The 20,775-nt window shown below is 42.4% G+C and overlaps 2 protein-coding genes across 2 annotated transcripts in view; both read right to left on the reverse strand.

Annotated features, from left to right (window-relative positions):
- Positions 1-4,056: 4,056 nt before the first annotated feature.
- On the reverse strand, positions 4,057-10,086 carry c1qtnf5 (C1q and TNF related 5). Its single transcript, XM_080459158.1, has 3 exons — positions 9,682-10,086; positions 6,185-6,441; positions 4,057-5,359 (listed from the first exon to the last, which is right to left on the reverse strand). Exons 2-3 carry the CDS (start codon positions 6,426-6,428, stop codon positions 4,839-4,841), a joined length of 765 nt encoding a protein of 254 aa, XP_080315284.1. The 5' UTR covers positions 6,429-6,441; positions 9,682-10,086; the 3' UTR covers positions 4,057-4,838.
- A 4,979-nt stretch (positions 10,087-15,065) lies between these two features.
- The window catches only part of kmt2a (lysine (K)-specific methyltransferase 2A), a 40,395-nt gene continuing 34,685 nt past the window's right edge, over positions 15,066-20,775 (reverse strand). Inside the window, exons 31-34 of the mRNA XM_080460340.1 lie at positions 20,410-20,517; positions 20,222-20,302; positions 19,921-20,050; positions 15,066-19,823 (exon numbers count right to left, since the gene is read on the reverse strand). Coding sequence (XP_080316466.1) covers positions 19,548-19,823; positions 19,921-20,050; positions 20,222-20,302; positions 20,410-20,517 — 595 coding nt within the window. The 3' untranslated portion in view covers positions 15,066-19,547. The remainder of the gene's footprint in view (positions 19,824-19,920; positions 20,051-20,221; positions 20,303-20,409; positions 20,518-20,775) is intronic.

Here is a 20,775-nt window from a genome sequence, read left to right on the forward strand (position 1 = left end):
TCTTTGCTCTCTCTCTCTCTGCTCTCTCTCTCTATGCTCTCTCTCTTGCTGCTCTCTCTGCTCCCTTTCTCTCTGCTCTCTCTCTTGCTGATCTCTCTGCTCCCTTTCTCTCTGCTCTCTCTCTTGCTGCTCTCTCTCTTGTTGCTCTATCTGCTCTCTCTCTCTCTGCTCTCTCTCTCTCTCTCTGCTCTCTCTCTCTCTCTGCTCTCTCTCTTGCTGCTCTCTCTCTCTGCTCTCTCTCTTGTTGCTCTCTCTGCTCTATCTCTTGCTGCTCTCTCTCGCTGCTCTCTCTCTTTCTTCTCTCTCATCTCTCTCTCTTGCTGCTCTCTCTCTTGCTGTTCTCTCTGCTTTCTCCTCTCTCTGCTCTATCTGCTCTCTCTCTTTCTTCTCTCTTTGCTGTCTCTCTAGCTGCTCTCTCTGCTTTGTCTCTCTCTGCTCTCTCTCACGCTGCTCTCTCTCTCTGTGCTCTCTCTGTCTCTGCTCTCTCTCTGCTCTCTCTCTGCTCTCTCTCTGGCTGCTCTCTCTGTCTCTGCTCTCTCTCTCTGTGCTCTCTCCACCCTCTCTCTGGCTGCTCTCTCTGTCTCTGCTCTCTCTCTCTGTACTCTCTCCGCCCTCTCTCTGGCTGCTCTCTCTGTCTCTGCTCTCTCTCTCTGTGCTCTCTCCGCTCTCGCTCTGGCTGCTCTCTATGCTCTCTCTGTATCTGCTCTCTCGGTCTCTCTCTGTCCTTGGAAAGCTGCTGCTGATACACGTTTCTCAGATTTTCCTGCTCTTCAATCTGAGCCTCCTTGTGGACCTGCTGAATGGTTTTAGGACCCTGGCCAGATCTTGTAGAGACCCAGTTGTTCTGAGAAAAACAAATGTTTTTTATTAATGTCAATCAATGTGTCGTATTCTGCAGTTTCAATTCAGATAACCAAAGCACATTTAGCTTGTGTTGGGTGAGACTTAAGTGTAAGAAAGCCTGAGGTATTTGACAGCTCAGATGTCTCTATTGAAATTATACATTTGTATTCTAAGGACTGAAAATGTTCCCAACTTTTTATTATTCGTCAATATTTCTAACTGTAATATCGCAAAATGACTGTTTGGGTTTCTTTTTGTTTTACATTGCATTGATTCCAATCATCCTTTTTTTTTTTCAAAATGAACTAAACATTACTTAGACTTCAAGTAGATGTGAGCAGTACACAAATATAGTGTTTCAGGGAGTTAAAGAAACCAAGAAAGGGAATCAATGTAGGGTAATGCATGAGCTTTGCAGGACTTCAGACTCTAGCAAACACTCACCGATCTCAGGTCTATGGCGTCCTTCAGCAGGAACCTTATCCGAGATGACGTCTTTTCCCCCTTAATGATCGTTTCGATCTCATTATAATAATGATCCATTTGAGGCTGACGGAAAAAACACAGAGAAGGTGAAACACAGTTTTATTTTTGTTTCTGTTTCATAACAACAAACAGCGGATCAATTCCCAACAGAAATCCTCACTAAAGTCTCCGCAAACTGTGCTGAATCCATAAACCGGCCTTTTCAGACTCACCTTGGCTTTCTCACAGTCGATGTCCTTGCCGATGGTTGTAAGCAGTTTGCAAAGACATTCCAGTGACTCGTCGTCGGGGTTCTTCAGCAGCTTCTCCAACCAGTTGAACATGATGCCCTCTGACAACATGTTCAGCCTGAACAGCTCGCCGACGAACTTGATGTTTCCGATGGAGCGCCTTCGGGCCTTGGCCTGAGCATCTTCCAGCTCCTTCTGAACCCATTTGCGCTCCGTCGACTAAAGAAAACAAGACGAGCAGAAATGAATATTAATTAAACATTAATACTAGCCTTGGTAAGTTATCCAGACATATCTTTGCAAGAGTTGGACTCAGAATCTGAAGTTTCCTCAATGCGTACCGATGCAGCAGAGGCCAGCTCGTTCTGCTGCCTCTCAAACTCCAGATCACCCTCTTGGTCCTTCTGGAACTCCTCTCCGCAGCGCGTCAACAGCAGGCTGCAAAATTCCACTGTGCCGTTGGGATCGTCTTTCCTCGGGACATTTAACTGCGAACCACAGACAGAGGTTGAGGTTAGGAGAAGAAGCGGACCGCTAATAACGTTTAATAAAGAATCCCCCACCACACTGGTGTTCAGAGTGCCGTTCTCTGCAGTGTGGCACAAAGCATTTCCACATTTACAGAACTGTTTCACTCATCCATCTTCTTTTTTAGAAGAAGATATTCTTACCTTCACGCCGGTTAAAAGTGCTCTTGAGACAAAAGTTTTTCTGAGAGGATTATTCACGTTGGTTGGTCAAAACATGAGATTCACACAATCAGGGCTTTCATTATGGATTTATTTGCTTCATCCTCGCAGTTTAACACATTTCTTAAAGCACTAATTTTCCCAGCTTGCCCAAGGTGGCCATTCCAGACAACTGGTCTAAAACTGTATTTTTTTTCTTTCATACGGGACAAAGAAAGTGAGCGGACCAACAGGAGCATGTGCATTTCTTCAATCAATTTTCTGTCACCGGAGCCAAAAATGAATAAATCATGCTTACAGTGCCAAGGCAGCAGCACATCTTCCCATAAGTCTCGGCGAAGTTGGGCTCGGCGATGGCCTTCTCAAAGATCAGGTCGACGACGCCTTTGAGCCTTTCCTCGGTGTTTATTTCCAGATCTGTCACCTGCTTCATCAGGCGGTCGAATTTCTCTGGCGTCATCTTATTCAGGATGCTGCGGAATTTCCTGAGGAGCTCCTGGGGGGACGTCGTTTAGAAAAAAATGGTTAATAACTGAGATCATTACTCAATTAGCTTGCTTACATGCACATCCACATGAAGCTCTTTCATTAAACACATTGTATTCAGGATTATTAGTGTGGTGTAGGTAGTGTGTTTCTCTGGTAAACTTAATACCAATACCTCTGTGTTCTGCTCTTCAGGATCTGCCGCAGGGCCCTGCTTCCTCAAGCCGGGCTTCCAAGCATTTTTAGATGTCTGGAGCTGAACGTCCTTCGATGACATGTTGAGGATGATCCTCCTGGGTGGAGGCCGTGAAGCCCCACTGTTCATTCCCTGTGGAGGCAACAGAAACACGGAATACACACTCAATGTACACAAAAACAAAAAAGGAGAATGAAACAAATTTGAAGTAAATGTTTGGTTTGTTCCTCAAGTCATAATATAATGAATTCTCCTCTACATAAGTGTACAGGAGAGTATTTGGACCACTCATGAGGGGGAAACAATATAGGAGGTGATATATATATATATATCACAAAGAATGGTATTGTAGAAATAATGGCGGCGTCTCGTCTTCATAATGTCTGACATCACCGCGATATTCACACTTTTCTGTTCTTTCTCTGCAACACCTCAACCCGTGGGGATTAAGTAATGCTGGTCTACGTTCTGCCGAGACCTGCTATGCCAGTTATAAATTGTATTTCCAGACAATTATTCAAATCTAATTCTTCAAATCCTGAAAATTGAATCCACTTATCTGACCTGTAGGTTGTCGTTGTCCTCGGTCCGGGCGGAAGGGGACGACATGGGTGTCGAAGTCATCGTAGTTAGTTGGTTGTCTCACAAAATTCAAAGAAAAAGTACAAATAGACTGAATCGTTCTTGGTGGGCTGGTGAGCAGTTAGTTATCAACTCCTGGTCACGAATGAGACAAATGGGATCAACGTGTGAAAAGCTTCCTTCTACAGCTGCAATTTGGTGAAGTCATAAAAGACCTTTGTGATGTAACATAGTCTCTCGCGTTCGTCTCTAGTGATGAGTTACATTGTAAGTAATCCGATTATTGAGTGGAGTTAAGTATATGAGCTTTAAAAAAAAAACATTTATCTACATTTATGTTGATCAGAAAAATAAAAGAATAATTCCCCACATACATATTTTGCAACTTCGTCCCTTAAAAAAAAACTTTATGACGTAAACCAGCTTCAAATGTCCATTCTTAAGGAAAGAAGGAGCAGCATAGAGCAAGTTACTAATGACTGATGAATGTTGAGCAATTAAAACAGTTTTTCCAGAAACAGAGCCTATCAGAAAAATGTTTTTTGCGTGCGTGCGTGCGGTTTTATTACAAAAACAACCAGGGTTCATTTGTGAAATTTCTTCCCTTCTTAATGGGAGATTGGGAGCGTCTGTGAAAAGTGTTTTTATATCAAGCCACGCAACCAGAGGACCACTTACACTTTTCTTTCGTTGAACACTTTTACATTCCAACCAGCCCTGAGGTGAGTCTTAATGGTAAATGTATCCATTCACTCTCTTCTTGTCATTTTTCTTTTAAAACATTACATTAAGTAGAACAAACCTCTGTCTAACCTCTACCCCACCCTCTGTTGGAAACATCAGCCCCTCTGGGGTTCAGTGCGACAGAAAACGCTGCGTTATAACCAGAAAAGTGGTGTAAGCATTCGGGAGGCTACAGATTTATTCATGTTTCATGTCAGTTATGTAGAAACTACAAACATTTGCACAGTAAGAAGATTGAAGCAATCTGAGTTTGTGGCCTGGAGCAAACTACCCGGCCAATGTCACAACATCTGTTACATGAAATAAATGTCACAGCAGTTTAAAGGCTGATAATTAAGGAACAGATATGGAGTAAAGTGTTCAGTGTTTGTCCCTCACACCTCAATCACAGCACCAGATGCTGTTCAAGCAACGTTGCCTGGTGCATTTTTCTTTTTAACCACACAAATAAAGCTGTTCCATGTCACAGCTGCTTAATTTGATCTCTACCCGGAACATGTCTATTAGAAAAGAAAACAGGCTACAAAAATAGCTCATTCCTCCACAGTGGGATCTGACTCTGTTTTTGTTCATGAGCACACGTCATGCAAACACAGGGGAGTTTTTCCAGTCCGAGTACACCAGGAAGCCGGTGAAGGTGCTGTCTGTCTTGGTGCTGGAGTAGAAGCCGTTGTACTCCGAGAGGGCCATCTGGACCCACACCTGGTCGCCAGGCACAAGGTGGAGCATGGAGCCGCCCGACAGGGACGCCGGTTTGGGCCAGTTCCCATAAAACTGGAAGTAGGAGGCCACGGCGTGTCCGTTCTTCATCAGGTCGAACTGCAGGCTGGATCGGTACACTGTGGCGTGCACAGCAAAGTAGTAGACTCCGGGCACTTTACATGTAAAGCGCCCCGTCTCTGTGTTGTAATCCCCCTGCTCGTTGATCACGGTGGTGTCAAAGCGAACTGCGTCGCCCACAGAGAGGGGCAAAGTGAGGCCCTGAGACAGTTTGACACTGAAGGCGGATTTAGGAGCCACCGCACACTCTCCAGACAGGCCCCTGTCTCCCTTCTCCCCTCGGTCCCCTCTGTCTCCCGTAAAGCCTCGCACTCCTGTCTCGCCTGCAGAGGAGGGAGAGACACAAACATGAGCATCAACCATCCAGTCGATGATCGTTTTACTATTCTAGATTTACAGGAACTACTTCTTCTGGTCCCTCGTCAAGTCAGGCGATGGGGGTGTGTGTTGAAGGAGGAAGAAAGGACAAACAACCATGTGTTGGACATTTATTAGCTCTCAAAGCAACTTCATGAAAGAAAGAAATGTGTCCGGTTCTCGTGGGTGATGAGCATGATCTACAGATTGTGCTGCGCAATTAATAGATTTTTAATTAGCGCATATTTGATAATTATGCAAGCATTGGTCAAATAAGCAGTGCTAAGTTTTAGGGCTGGGGTTAGGATTAAGATTAGGGTTACGGTTACGGTGTCAGCAGCGTGACCAGGTTAGGGTTATCTATCATTCGGTTAGGGTTCTTTGACACATGAAGAAATAGTTAGGAGAGACATTAACAGTGTTTCCAACATAATAGTTATTGGGAGACAGACCACACTTGCATGTGATGTCAGAGGAGAAGTCTTCAGCTCTTGTGGCTACAGTGTTTACAGCTGCTGCAGAACAAAACTGAACTATTTTATTTTTAATTATAATTCTGTCATTTGGATTGTTACTGGGTGGACTCGGCTGTTGCTGTTCCTTCTCTCACATAGATTTGCAACACGTATTTCTTTATTTTTGTTTGAGAGGATTGAAAGTCTTACCTTCTCTCCTCTGACATAGAGGTGTCATGTCTCTACCAAACCAAAATCAATAAGCTGCAGCAGCTTCACTCAGAATGCTTTCTACCAATATGATAGTTTGTCATTAATGAAGTCTAACGGGAGTACCTGAGTCCCCTCGCTCGCCCTTTTCTCCTTTCTCCCCAGGAGCAGCATCTCTCCCGTCCCTGCCGTCCCTCCCCGGCTGACCGGGACTGCCATGGCCTCCAGGGGAGCCGGGGATACCCGGTTGGCCGGTGCACAGACTGGGGGGGATCTTATTGTCATCCAGCTGGTCGGAGACTTGGAAGAGGAGGACGAGGAGGAAGAGGAGGAGGGAGTGCAGCGGAGGTAAAAGTCTGAGCGAGGTCATTGCAGTGTCAGGGCTGAGAGAGAGAGAGAGACAGAAGGGGCAAACACACGAAACAACATGAAGGGTCCTGTAGGCGTCACAGTTTACTAACAGGCCCGTGGGGCAGTGGCACCAGAATGCAGCCGATGGGAACTTATTGACGCATATAAACAGAAGTGCACCGCAAATCCCACCGCGAATAAAACATTATGAGAATGAGAGGAGGAGAAGGAGGACATAGACTGTTTTTTAGCCTCCGCACACGTAAACACTGAAGATTGTGTTTATACAAGAAGAGTTTACATCTTACATCATAATTTTCTTTTCAAACGCACCGTGGGACAAAAGTTACCATCTAGTTTTAACAAAAGGGAATCGACCAAGTGCTTTCTTCAAGGTTTTTTTTAAAGAAAGGATGATGCCTTGAAGTTAATATGTTACAAAATATATGCTGAAATGCAAAGTGCTCTGCAGTAAGTGGATCATTCACACAGTAGATTTGAAATGTAGAAATGTAGAAAAAATTAATTACTTTTAATAGAAAATAAATAAAAGTTGAAGAACACGGAAACTCAGCAAAAAGAAAAAACAACCATTTTTACTATTACATATATTATTTTTTTTTAACAAAAATGGATAAAAGTTGAAGATCGCTGAAACTTAATAAATAGGAAAAACAATAATTTTTGGTATTAAGCTCATTGAGGTTGAAGCGAGCCCCACTGTCACTGGAGGAACCATTATCCATACATCACATGCTGGAGAAATTGCTTTTTCCACAGCCAAAAAATCCCCAAACTTTAATCAAAATGAACATGACGAACTAGTAATCAAACAATGAATAAAACGATTGGCAGACACAAGACGTTTGTGACGAAGGTATTTACAGGCATGTGTGATGTCGATGACGTGCTCAAATCTATTGTAAATGAACCAGACGGCCACTACAAGCACGTTAAAACAGATGTTAGACACTAGAGTCGCAGTTTGTGATAAAGCACGTTTATAGTCCCGTTATGAGAAAACTAACGTGTGGGTACGGTGAGACTTAACAATGCTGAACACAGCACTATCGTGCCGACATGCTAAAAATACTGTACATCCAATGTGGACTACTGGGAAAGCTTTTTACTATTATAAACCCTCTCTTTGATCTGTTTTCCATTGATGGAGATGGAAAGAAAAAATGACCTTATATTACTCCTGAGGGTATATTCATTCAAACTCAAGGCTGCACAGCATCTCGTGCAGGTCGGCATGTTTACTACATATCAAAAAAGAATTTCTATGAAGCATTCCTCAGAGGATATTTTTCACTGAGTTCCTGGAGGAAAGCTGGTGTTCGTTAACCCACAGGTGGGGTCTTAAAGAGCTTCACCAGTGACTCCCTTTTTTTTTTTTTTTTTTTTTTTATCATCAAGCTGAGAGTCGTGATACAGAGAGTACCGTGTGGCGCTTCAGGGAAAGCAGGTCAAAGGTGGAAACAGTTCGTAAAATGTCATCAATGTCCAGTCATTTATATTGGACACAAGTTTAGTGGCACAGTGGTATAGCGGTTCGCCCCTTTTCACTCATGGCGATAAAGTGTGTGTCCAGTTTCGTCCCACAGTCCAGAAGCAAACACTGACTGTTATGCACCTTGCCTTCACCACAGACAGCTGGGATTGGCTCCGGCGCCACACTGGGTTGAATAAAGCAGACTTTAGAAGACGGAAGGTTACGAAAAAAAAAAAAAAAAAAGTAAAAGTCATTCAGAGGATAATTATCTGATTTGCAGAGGATCTGTGAGACAAATTTTCCCTACATCGATTACTCACATCTGCACAACAAAATGTTAACGCTTTTGGTTTCTGGACATGTGTTTCTTATAAAACGAGAGCGATGAGATGGTGGATACCAGTCAGTCGACTCAGAGAGTGCTCATCTCTGTCGGTGGAAACACAAATGACCAACCACAGTCCTCAGCTGAATCCACATGGGAAGCGTTGCAGTTACGCAGCTCAGGATAATGTTGAAACCCTCAGGAGATGCGTGTTACAACTTCTCACGGGGGTAACTTTTTATATGTTTTGCCGGCGGATTTCAGGACCTGTTAAGAAGAGATATGAGCTTGTCCCGCTGTCGTCCTGTTGGGAAGCCTGTCTGGGAGCGGGACAGCCGGCGTCGCAGCGCCATAAACTCATCTGATGGATTCAGCAGGACCTCCATGTCTAACAGCAGGCCCCCTAATGAAAACTCACTGTCTGTCCTGTGCGATAAAGATGAAAAAAAACTAAAACTGTTTCTGTCACGTGTTAGCAGGCTTCTTAACTGGAAATCGAGTCGAGCTGCGGGAAGAAGAAAAAAAAAAAAAAATGAAAAAAATGAGGAAAACAAAAAGGAGGGAGGGTTGAAGAAGTGCATGTCAGCATTCCTGGCAGGATTGGAGAGCAGACGGGAGGACAAACGCTGAGAGTCTGAGCAGCTGCCTGCCACCCACCCTCAGTAGCACCAGGATGATTAGAAACATTAGTGTTTTCAATAACGGCTCAAAACAGCAATTCAAAAGCTTATGGGCGACTAACATGTGAGCACAAAGAAACATCTTCTGCTTCTATTTATAGATATTTTGTGCAAAAATTCACATTTCAACGACATTTTTTAAAGAAAATGTGATCAACTTCAAGAGTAAAAGTTTCCGCTTTGCTGGAAACACGCATTTTGATGTCAATCAAACTTAAGCGATTCAAACTCAAGTTTTCCCTCTTGGAATCAAGTGCTTTGAGAAAATCTGAGGAGCTTTGGCTTGTTTCCTGAAGACCAGCTGTAGTGAGATCCACGTTTACTGTAACTCAACATCAGACCTGCCTGTTTATGTAACCCCTCACTTCTCCACGGGGCTTTATTATCCGGGACTGAAAAACTAACTGCACAAACACAGTTCAGACTGAGAGAAGATTCAAATGTACAGATGTTGATTTGTTATCTATGGATAAAGCTCTAGTGCCTGATTTTACAAACACGTTTCATATGATGCATTTAGTTACTGTGTACAGTGTATGTAGCACTGATGAAGAATAAGTAATACTGCACTACATGGTTTTGGTGATACTGAACAAGAACAGTAACAAATGCACACATATTATCTACTTTCTACTACTATTCTGTATTTTCATAGTTTGTTTGTTTTTTGCAGAATTTTACCTGTGCACTTCTAACAGCCCTCCATAGATCATCTGCATGACCCATCTGAAGGCTTTGAAAATTTAAACCAAAACAAGAAACCAAACCTTACCGGTTGACGTGATGAAGTGTTTGAGAGCTGCTTCTGATGAAGGTTTGTGTTGAGAAGAGAGGAAAACAATCCCTGAGAGCTGTTCGACCAGACCAGAGAGTCCAGCGGGGAAAAACTGAACGGAACTGGTAATGAAATCCAATTAGAGCATAGGGGTGGGTGTGAGAGGAGGAACCAAGAGGGTGGAGGAGACGGAGAAAACTATGTGATGTACATCCAACAAAAATAAGGGAGTAATACAACAACAAGAAGAAAAAAATATGAAAGCATGGCAAGATCAGTGTGCAGGGAGCGGTAAGAAAGGAGGAGGGAGGAATGTTTGAGACATTACATAAGAGAGTTGAGGAAAGTCTCCAATAGTTCAGCTCAGAGTTCAGAGAGCTGTGGTTAATCAACGCAACAAGCTCTGCTTCAGCTTTATTAGAAACCACTGCTAATGAAGACATACGCTCCATGGAAAAACACACGCACACACACACACACACACACACACACACACACACACACACACACACGCACACACGCACACACACACACACACACACACACACACACACACACACACACACACACACACACACACACACACACACACTCACACACACACACACACACACACGTGCGCGCGCGCACGCACACACTTTTATCTCTCTGTTCTGTGATTTTCGTTATCAGCCTCCAAGATTAAGTAATTTTTCTCCCTCCAGATATCATCTCCCCGCTGATATCAAGCGAGACTCTGACGGTAAGCCTCTTTTCCTCTGTAATCCCTCAGTGGTGGCGTTAAGTTGATAAGGCAAGAGGTCTTAATATCTATTTGGCAAGCAGTGCAGAACTTGAGCTGGTTGCGTTTTGCTGCTCTTCTTGAGTTCAGGCCAAAGAAAAACGTTTTCAGTGTTATCAGTGGAGCAGCTGCCAAAACTGGAGCTGGCAGAGGATTGAGATCACACTAAGCAAGAGGTAATTTGTGCAGTGGGAACAAAGAAAATGAGCAGGGATGTTTTGCCAGCTGCAAAACATCAACAGTCTGTTTGCATTTTGTCATAATTTACTTGTTTTCAGAGACAGCCAGTGGTGCCCCACTTTGTCCCACCGACCTGATTTAGATCAACAACTGCTTTGATGGCTGTTATGAGACGTTCATGTCCCTCCTAGGATGAAACCAGAAGAACTTCCTTTTTGGGCTGCAATTATTGCTGTCAATAGATAAAAAAAAAAAAAAGAAATGAATCGCACAATTTTCTGCAATTAATCACTCATTTTTTCTACTTAAGACTGAAGCTATAAAATCATTAAATATATATATATATACATTTTAAGATTACATTGAATAATTTCTTAAGTACTAATTAAATCCATCTATTGATCGATCCTATTGTCAATACACCAAAGCTGCTCTGGAACAGAACAACTGGATTTATTATGGGATAAGATTGCATACAGGTAGACTCTATGTTCTCATCGGGTGACTTCTGAAGGTATTTAGTTGCACTGGATTTTATTTAGAGGTATCAGAGCAGTTAGGGGCTGAATACTTTTGTACGCCACACATTCCAGTTTTTTATTTGCAAAAACAAAACAAAACTGGAAACCATGTGTTACACCCCGAGGAGGGACGGAACATATCTGGAAGGACACTGGGAAACAGTTGGATTTTTACAATTTTTATTTAATTTTCTTTAAATTCACCCGTTGGTTTTTAATTAAAAACAAGCGGGTTATGTACAAACTAGAACCCCGACAAAACCCCAAACCACCCCGTGTCCTAAACTACCAAAAATATCCAAAAGAACAAGTACCTGGTGGGCTGGCACAAACAAACAAACAGGTGCGGTACCGGGCCAACCCTGTACAGGGCCGTCGGAGCCGGTACCAACACCCAATCTAACAAACAAAAACCCCAACCTACTGTTGCAGGACAAACAAAAAACGAAAACAGGACCACCGATCCCACCAGGGAAAAAGGATCTGTGCTAACACCAAACATACAACGAAGGCGGAAGAGCTGGAGAAGGAAGCCGCCTGACTGCGGGTACGAATGGGAGAGGTCGAAGTAGAGAAGCCGCCGGGCTGCGTGTCAGTACGGGATTCATCGATAGAGGGCAGCCCCGAACGCTTTAGACACCGCCTATTTATAGGCGGAGAGGCGGGCTTTAACGAATCCTACAATAATAATAAATAACAAATACTGAGATAATCCCTCAAGAAAACAAACAAGGGGATATAGAGATTAATTTACTATTATTATTAAAATATTACTTTATATATATATATAACAAACTAAATAAATTGACCTCTCCACGGAAGTAGGATAATATATATGGTTATAAGAAAACCTTCACTAATACCTAACACCATGTATGATTTTCCTTCTATTTCCCAATCATGTAACACGTTGTGTTTGTATATCACGTTTTGTCTGTAGGTTATATTTATAATGTGTATCGTAATATTGTGTTTCTGCTCAATGCGTTGTTTGTATAATGTATTGCACAAGATTTTTAGCATTCTGTATGATTTTTTTAGGAATCCAGGTGATGAATTTTAATGGTTATTGCTAATGTTAATAATACTACTGTAGGCTATAATTGTAATCTGTATTATAATGTTGTGTTCCTGCCTGGGGACTGCAGATGGAAACCAGCCACGACTAAATCTGGTACAAAGCATCTTTTCTTTAAGATAAATGTTTTTTATAAAAAATAAACAAATAAACTAAAACTAAACTAAACTAAACTTAAAATTCTAATAAAATACATTTACATTTGTCGTTGTAATTTGACGAAATGTTGAAAACTTCAAAGGCTATGAAGTGAGCCATAGTTTAGTTTTATATCTGGCCTGATTATTTGGTTTCAACACTTTATTCACAAGTTATTCTCCGACAAGGATTCATGAAACCTTTACATCAATCTTACGTGACATTACATAACTGCGATCAGAAATTGGCGAACAGTCTGCGGCTCATAGGTGCAAAGAGTGAAGCCGCCCTGAGGGAACACATGGGCCTGCTTAGGGTTTTAACACTGTAATGTTTTATTGGGATCTAGTTTGGGAGGAGGGGTCAGCAACTTTCAAACACCCTTTGAATTGTGTGGCTGTTTGCAGGGAGACGTTCAGCAGGCTCCTGTGGAGTGAAGTTAAGATGTGTTTTTAATTGGCAGCACTGGAATCAGCATTTTCTGTTTCTGCTACGCTAGTTTCCTGTAAAAACCCATAAAGGGCTCCTCCGGATGACTTACTGTTAATTCAAACCACAACTCAACCATTTGGACTTTCCCAGGGATGAAAATAAAAAACTGTGTGTGTGGAGCTGACTAAATTAATTAGCTATTTTACTTTGGTGTGTGATGATTTTATATGCACATGGACTGAGGGGAATAACTAAACACAAAGGTGGACAATCAAGGTGAGGAACGCTGCAATCAAGAGCGTAGGGAAGACAGGATATCTGAAATCTAGGAGAGAGGAGCGTGGATAAGACAGGACAGAGACAATTCAGATCATAACACATGAAACATTGAACCGCTCGGACCAATGCATTTATGTTGCGTAGTCCAGGGACGCGACTCAAAGCCTGTCAGATTAAAACAAATATCCCAAATGTTAATTTTTGTATATTCACGTTTGTGTTGACCATGCAAATATAATTGATGTATAAATTCCAAACATTTCAATGATTCTAGCATCAAAGTCGACAGATTTCCTGGTAAAATTGTAAGCGGGCGTGTGAAGTGAGTCGGTTCGGAGTCGGGCCTCCGCTCAGATTGCATAATCTCATACTTAGTGTCTCTTTAGCTTCCCCACTGTTGCCGTCAAAACAAGTAACGCAATTCATGTATGTTAATAAAACATTTAGTCACTCAAAATATTCAGGTGTCTGTACTTGAGTAATTGTTTCAGGCAACTTTTCATTTCGTCTCCTCTTCATTTGAAGCCCAATATCTGTCCTGTATCTTCCTTGGCTTTTTAAAACTGGATCATTGCTTCTTTAAACATTGATAATGTGTTTGTTCTGTGGCCCTTCATGTTTCCTGATGTCTGGTGTCGCGCTCCCTGTGTTCAGAGTCTTTCAGCTCCGCCCTCATATCCTCCTCCCCTGATCACTCCTGATCATTTTCTGGTGTGTCTCATCAGTCCGAACTCTCCTATGGGGAAATAGAGGGGGAAATATCAGGCCACGTTGACACGTTCCTGGGTTTTTACAGAAATAGATATTTCCCCCTCTACCTTTAAAAAAAAAAAAAACCTTAATTTACATGGACCACATATACACGGTTGAAAGCTACTTTGAGCATGCCAAACCTGTAGGACAGTGTAACTATGATAGCCAATCAGAATCCTGGAAAAAAAACCCACATGATTTCACGAATCGTGATGTAAATATCCACCTACCCCCCTTTAGATGCAACTGGAGACACAGAGTTTATCTAGAGCTCCACTGTGGCTGAAGTTTTCAAGAATCGTCCTTTGTGGTGAGTCATAGCTGCGTTTATGTGTAAATGTGCGGCCCAAAGGCAGAGAAATATCAGTTTTCTCAAATACCCGGGTACGTGTAAACGTGGCCTCAGTTTTCATAAATACCCAGCTAACATGGCCCAGTTTAAACTTTGCTTGCATTGAAGTGGTGATGCATTTAGATCCTCTACTAGTTGACGACTGACGATACCTGACTAGTCGACCAATGATTTTCACGAGTCGTCATAAACTCCACTATAGAAGATGAATGCATGACATTTATGCCTGAGTTGCTGGTGTTGGCTGACAGGAGTGGCACTCTGTGGTTTTCCTGCTGCTGTAGTTTGTTTTAATGCTCCACATCTTCACAAATACATTAAAGGTGCCATATTATGCTAAATCAATTTTATAAAAGTTTTCTAACAGTAATATGTGTCCGCATAGCCTGTGTATGAGGCCCCAGAAGTGAAGTCTGTCACCTCCTTGCTCTGCTTTTGTGCTCATACAGAAAAATCACAGATTTTCCCTTCATGATGTCATCTGGGGAAATAACCACTCTCTCTTGTAGTGGATACTGACTTTGACTCTCCCATAGGTAGATGAGCTCTGCCTTCTGAAATTTCGAGCAGGCGCCATTTGTTCTACTCACCAATGCTACTAGAAAACAGACCTGGAGTAGACGTGGACAGACACAGCTCATTAGCATTTAAAGGTACAGACACATAAACAGCCTGTTCTCAGTAGAGCTCGCTCGAGGGACTTTTAGACTGGATGAAATTCAGGACCAAGGCTGGGTTTGGGGCTATACACTTTGAATACAAACTGAGTAATATGAGACTTTTAAAAGTAGAACTGGAAAGGACTCTGTGTTGATGTTGGCTGATTTAAACTCGGCATATGGAATAGAACAAGACACAGAAAAGAGTAAAGGAGACATGTTTATTATTTAAACTATCACTTAAATAAAAAAAGTGCATAGAAAATAAACATGATTAGAAACTTTTCTTTTTACACTTATGTACAACTTTGTTTCCTAATTATACATTCAACCAAGTAGTTTGTGGTTTATTTTCACGGTGGTGGGTTTTGTTTTTCCTTCATTTTGTTGAAGCGTATTGAAAGATCACTGTTGAACGGGAGTAAAATGACTGTTGTGAATACCGTTATTACAGAGAGCAGGAGAAGATATTGATAAGACAAAGGTATATTTCAAGGCAAAAGAAAACGAGCCTGTTCATGATCGTTCCGTCCGCACTTTCTGTGACACCACATCCCATCCAAGGCTGATAACTTCTATACACAAGAAACAATTAGAAAGTTACAAATACATGTTAAGTACTTGTCCGACCTCTCCAAAACCTTGACTTGTTAAAGAACAATTCAGGGTGGATGTTGCACAAAATAAATAAATTAAATGTTTTCAACATCAGCATTATCTCAGCATTTTGACTTTCTATAAAAACAGTACATGATACCAAAAGCTTCGGAGGAGACAGAGGTGGTCAGGGAGACGCCATAGCTTTTCCAAAATGAAAGAAAACAACAACAAAGGACAACAAAACATCATTTTGGTGAGATCTTTAAACTCCTGATCCATCTCCACAAACCAATCTCTTAACATTACCACATCAAATAAGCTGTCTAAAAAGTCCCTGGTATTAAAAAACATACAAAACAAAACAAAAAAAACAAAAACATTCACAACAAGCAGGAAAAAAAAACAACAGACAAACAGATATAAACTATATGGCTGACCTCAAGAAGTTCACAACCACATGAATACAGTTACATTTCTCATCACATAAAAACCGTTCCTTTCTAGAAAGAAAACCAAAGGAGGACTGCAGTGCTCCTCGCTGGAGGAGGAACACTCACAGGCACAGCAAAACTGGTACTGGATATCAATATACAAAAGAATGATGCACGTTAGTTTTATCTTGATAGTACTGTAACACAAAACCATTATAGAGTACATTGAAACATTGCTATTAACCATTATAAATCTGCTGTTTTGCTACTGTAACTAAGTTTGTCTGTCCATTCCATATATTGTATAGATACTAAAGTACAAGAAATTACTATGCATGTTTCCGTATATTATTGGTATTTATACTATAATTACAGATAATGACGGAGAGAGGCCACTGGTGTGGCGTGGTAAAATGTAGTCCAAAGTAACGACGGAGACTATTTCCTTATTGTATATATACGCTCTTGAAAACAGTGAAGAAAGTGAGTTATTGTTCATCGAACCCTCCGGTCAACCCTGAAAACGCAGAAGTGGATCTGGCGAAGCGAGAGTCGTAGACAGAGCCCTTGCTAACGTGATCTGTAAGACGCCAGGAACCCCCCCGCCCTCCGCCGCTCGCCCCACGGGCTGAAATGAAGCCGCTGCTCACTTCCGAGGTCGTTATCTACACGTCTTCCACATCCGCCTGGGTTAAGTTTGACACGAGAACGAGAAACGAACGGCTGACGACAAACGTATCGACATCATCACAAGTCTAGCGATGTGGAGAAAGAATATACATTCATTGTTGACCTTAGCAGCAGAACCCAGCGAGCCCAGTCGTCGTTGGGGTGGGGGGGGGGGGGGGGGGGGGGGGTGGGGGGGGGGCTGCTGTACAAGCGCAGGGCCGGCCCCGTCAGCGAAGGTGGACGGCTCACCCCCCGGGTTTGCACACGCAACGCACCGCCAGGAAGGAAAGGGCCGCAGGTGTGGTCCCTGCCTTCATTTTGTTGCAGAAGGAAAAAAAACCAACAAAAAAAAAAAGAGTCAAGTGCACTTTTGCTAGAGCCTCGAACACCACTGTCAGGAGTCTGAGGACCAATCCGTGCTGACCAGTTCATGTATCAGACGCACAATCGAAAGAAAAAAAAAAAACAACCTCAGAGACTATCTGTGCTTGTGGTTTCAGTATTGGAGTTGCATTGTGTGTTTGGAGAAAGAGCTGAGTTTTTCCTATGTCTGTTCAGTGCCTGTGTCACAGCTAAAGTGCAAACCATCGTTTGTGGGTCATGTTTCGGTTTCGGGGGGCAGTGCGGGAGTAACGGCTATAGCGGCCCTCAGGTGACAGGAAGATGACCAAGAGACCACGTTGAATAAATTAAAACAGACAAAACGGGAGAGACTTGGGTGGCATTGTGGGAACCAGCCGGTCTGAACAGTCTGCTTCGATATTCGGTCCGAGACGTGAGGGATCGTAAGAGAGAAGAGGCGAGCTCATTCACAACTAAGGCAAACCGCAAGGAGACGGAAAGAAAGAGGGGGAGGGGTGATTTCCAAACGCTGGTGCGCATCGATCTGCATTCACCGAGATAAGTCAAGAATCGACTCGACGGAGATATGACGTTGGTAGGAATAACAAAAAGGCACCTCTTTGTTTGAAGACCACGTCTACAGGGGGACAGGAGACGTCAGACTGACGGGACTCGTTTAGCTCATGTGTCACTGATTGGCTGGCGGGCCTGTCGACCAATGGTTGCTCAGCGACTGAACTGGTTTCGCGGTGTGATGTGTTGTGGAGACAATAAGGCTGGAGAGAGGAGATTTCTGTTCTGGATCAACAATCTGAACTCTCTCAAGTGCATAATAATAGTTCACGTGACTACCATACTGCCAGTTAGAACTGCAACAATGAAAAACAAACAAAACAAACAAACAATCAACGCCAGCTCTGACCAAACGGCCCGGGGATAGATAAAGAGCTACTGGTGGACTGAAATGAAAGGGGACCAAGCCACAGACCAGCGTCAGTCTTTGGAATTAAAGAAAACATTCAGGCTACAAATAAAAACAAAACAACAATAACAAAAAAAACAACAACTTTGAAAAGGCAGCGGAATACAAAACATAGAGACCGAGCATTAGTGTTTGTAAACCTCTATTTTCTACAAAAATGACAATAAAATAAATAAGATTTTTAAAAAAATATAAATACCATCATTAAGTGCTATTCACTAGTGAGTGCTTTTTACGTTTTTATTTTTATTTTTGTAAAAAAATATACATTATTTACATCTGTTGTTTTTTGTTTTTTTAAAGCGAGCGTCATAATTCCCTGTCCATAATAAAAAGACAGATAACAGACAAGACTTTAGAAGACTTGAAAAAAAAAAAAGATAATAATTATAAAAAATTTCCCATAGTTGTCAAAACAGGCCAAGAAGAAAACAAGCTGTGAGAAGAATTTGCTTCACAGCTAAGATGTTTGGTTCTTTTTTTTTTCTGCTGTAATTTGGAACACGACCAAAAAAATAAAAATAAATCCAAGCTTATACGATTTACCAAAAACAAGTTTGATAACAACAACAGCATGCACGAGCGTGCGACATGTCTGTCTGTAAAATTCATGTGTTTTGAAACACAGCTATTAAAAAAAAAACAAAAAAAAACAATAAAACATGAATTATAAATATCTCTACTCAAGCACATCAGTAGGTTTCTCTGGTCCCTCGGCTGTCAGTCCACCAGAATCTCTAGCTGCCTCGCTCTCTCAGGCCAGAGGCGTCACCCCATCAACAACACATAGCTACCACGCTGAGACACTAAAAGTCAACTAAAGTACATTTCAACCTCAGATATCAGCCACGTTACACAAACCGTCTCTCGCTCCTTTTCCTTCCCTCCCTTCCTGTGACCACTGCTCCCCCTAGTGTTTCTGCCTGCAACAGGTGGCGTCGCACCAGCAACTCCTATTTACAGTGTCGAATGTACATGCCTGGTGCCTGGTTTCGGGGAAAGTTCCTGTAAATCACAACAGCTCTGAAGGCATCGGGGCACATTCAAACAGGGAGATGTGCATTAATCATAGCTGACACTGAGATTTTATTTTTTTTAAAAAAAGGAAGAAAGAAACCCTAACAAGTTTTCTAATTTATTTTTTTTTTTGTTCTAGTAAAATTACTGTTAAAAATCCCTTCAACAAATTGCACTTTGGTGTAAAATGGAACCGAGTTCTTTGTTTTATATGTTCACAAATCTCAGTATTAGTGGAGCACAACATATTTCTAGAAAATTAAGGATAATGGGCCAATGTAAAAAAAAATAAAAATAAATCATCAGGGGGGTAACTTTATAATCTGAAAATAAATAAAAGGTAATATTGCGATGCCTTGATTTCTTTACTCACCTTGTAAGGTGAAACTTTCCACACCAAATGTAAATGAGACAAAAGGAGGCACAATATGTTGGAAACTCTATAAATGGCCCGTCCTCCAACAACGGCCCTTCCTGCATATACGATACGACCAACAACCACCGTCCCTGCAGCCGGGACTGAGGCAGAGCTCGTACTTTGTTGGCAGCTGTGGTCCTTCATGGTCTGAACCCACGAAGCTGCCCAGTGCCTCTGAATGCCGTGGCGCCGCCGCCCCGCTGTCTTCTCCCAGCTGTTGGCATGTCGTCGTCAGTTGAGGAACTTGCGACACTTCTTTGCGCCGCAGTTGCAGGGCAGCTTGTTGCTGGCGTCCTCGATGGGGAACTTGTAGTCGTAGGTGAGCTCCTCTCCACAGTAGATGCGGCGAGACGCGAAGATGACGATGTGCTTCTGGCCGTCCACGGTGATGACTCGCGAGTGACAGTTGGGCTCACAGGAGTGGTTGATGAAGCGGGCGGCGTTGCCGTGCACGGTGGCGTCGACCACCTCATAGTCATCGATGCGAAACATGTAGCAGCCAATCCCCTTTAAGGCAACAGAGAAGAGATTTTTTTTATTATTTCTTTTCCAGTTTTAGTTTTATTCTCTTTAGTTCATTCAACAGGACAGTTTCAAATCTCACCTTCCCCTCATAGTATTTCTCCCGTTTGTCAGTGAGAACAGACCGAATGACGTTTCCAGAGTATTCGATCACCATCTCCCCAGCCTCGATGGTTTTTTTGCAGAACAGACCTCGGCCATGAATAGGAGATCTGCAGAGGGATAGAGTAACGGATTTAAAGGTCTTATACATCCAAATGCAAATATTATTATTCCTTGACTGAATGTGACTATATGATGAAGGGAAGTCATAACACTCCACAGGTGTCAACATACAAACAACCAGATATTGGCCATAAGTGCCAGTATAAAACTAATCAAACCTGTAGACTCCAACCGTGTCTTTGGAAGTCGCCTTGAGCTGTTTGAATCTCACAGCAAGCGGCAGCTCTATCGATGCACGCCTGCGAGAGCAGCACAAAAAAAAAGGCATCACGGTAAGAACTTTACATCAAATTCATTCTCAGATGTGTTTTTCCGTATGAAGGATTTAGAATGAGCTGTGGTATACCTCGCCGTCCTGAGCTGGCCCTCCTCCTCCTCATCTTCCTGCGGTCTGTACTCCGGGGGTTGGCGATGTTTTGAGGCCAAGAAATTAAACATGTCAAACACAGACCTCCTGGTTTAAGCAATAGAACAGACAGAAGATGAGATGATTAAAATTTGACAGATCACTAAATATGATACGTTGTTTTCTGCATCACCGATTAACAAAAGCACAACAACAATATAGCCTCACAAATGTCTTTAGACAGTGAAAGGAAACGAGAGCACCCAGAGAAAACCCACACACAGGGAGAACGTACAAATTAACAACAGGTAGACATCCAACCGGGGACATTCTCACTTTGTGGCAAGGCTACAGAGCGTTGATCCT

This window comes from Lipophrys pholis, assembly GCF_963383615.2.
Source record: "Lipophrys pholis genome assembly, chromosome: 3".
Lineage (NCBI taxonomy): Eukaryota > Metazoa > Chordata > Actinopteri > Blenniiformes > Blenniidae > Lipophrys > Lipophrys pholis.

What these genes read in the sequence shown, in the direction of transcription:
- c1qtnf5 (XM_080459158.1), bottom strand. Translation starts at nt 6,428, where the DNA reads ATGACCTCGCTCAGACTTTTACCTCCGCTGCACTCCCTCCTCCTCTTC. An exon ending in GGGCGAGCGAGGGGACTCAG is followed by an intron (nt 5,360 to 6,184) that starts GTACTCCCGTTA and finishes CCTCCTCTGCAG; the next exon opens with GCGAGACAGGAGTGCGAGGC.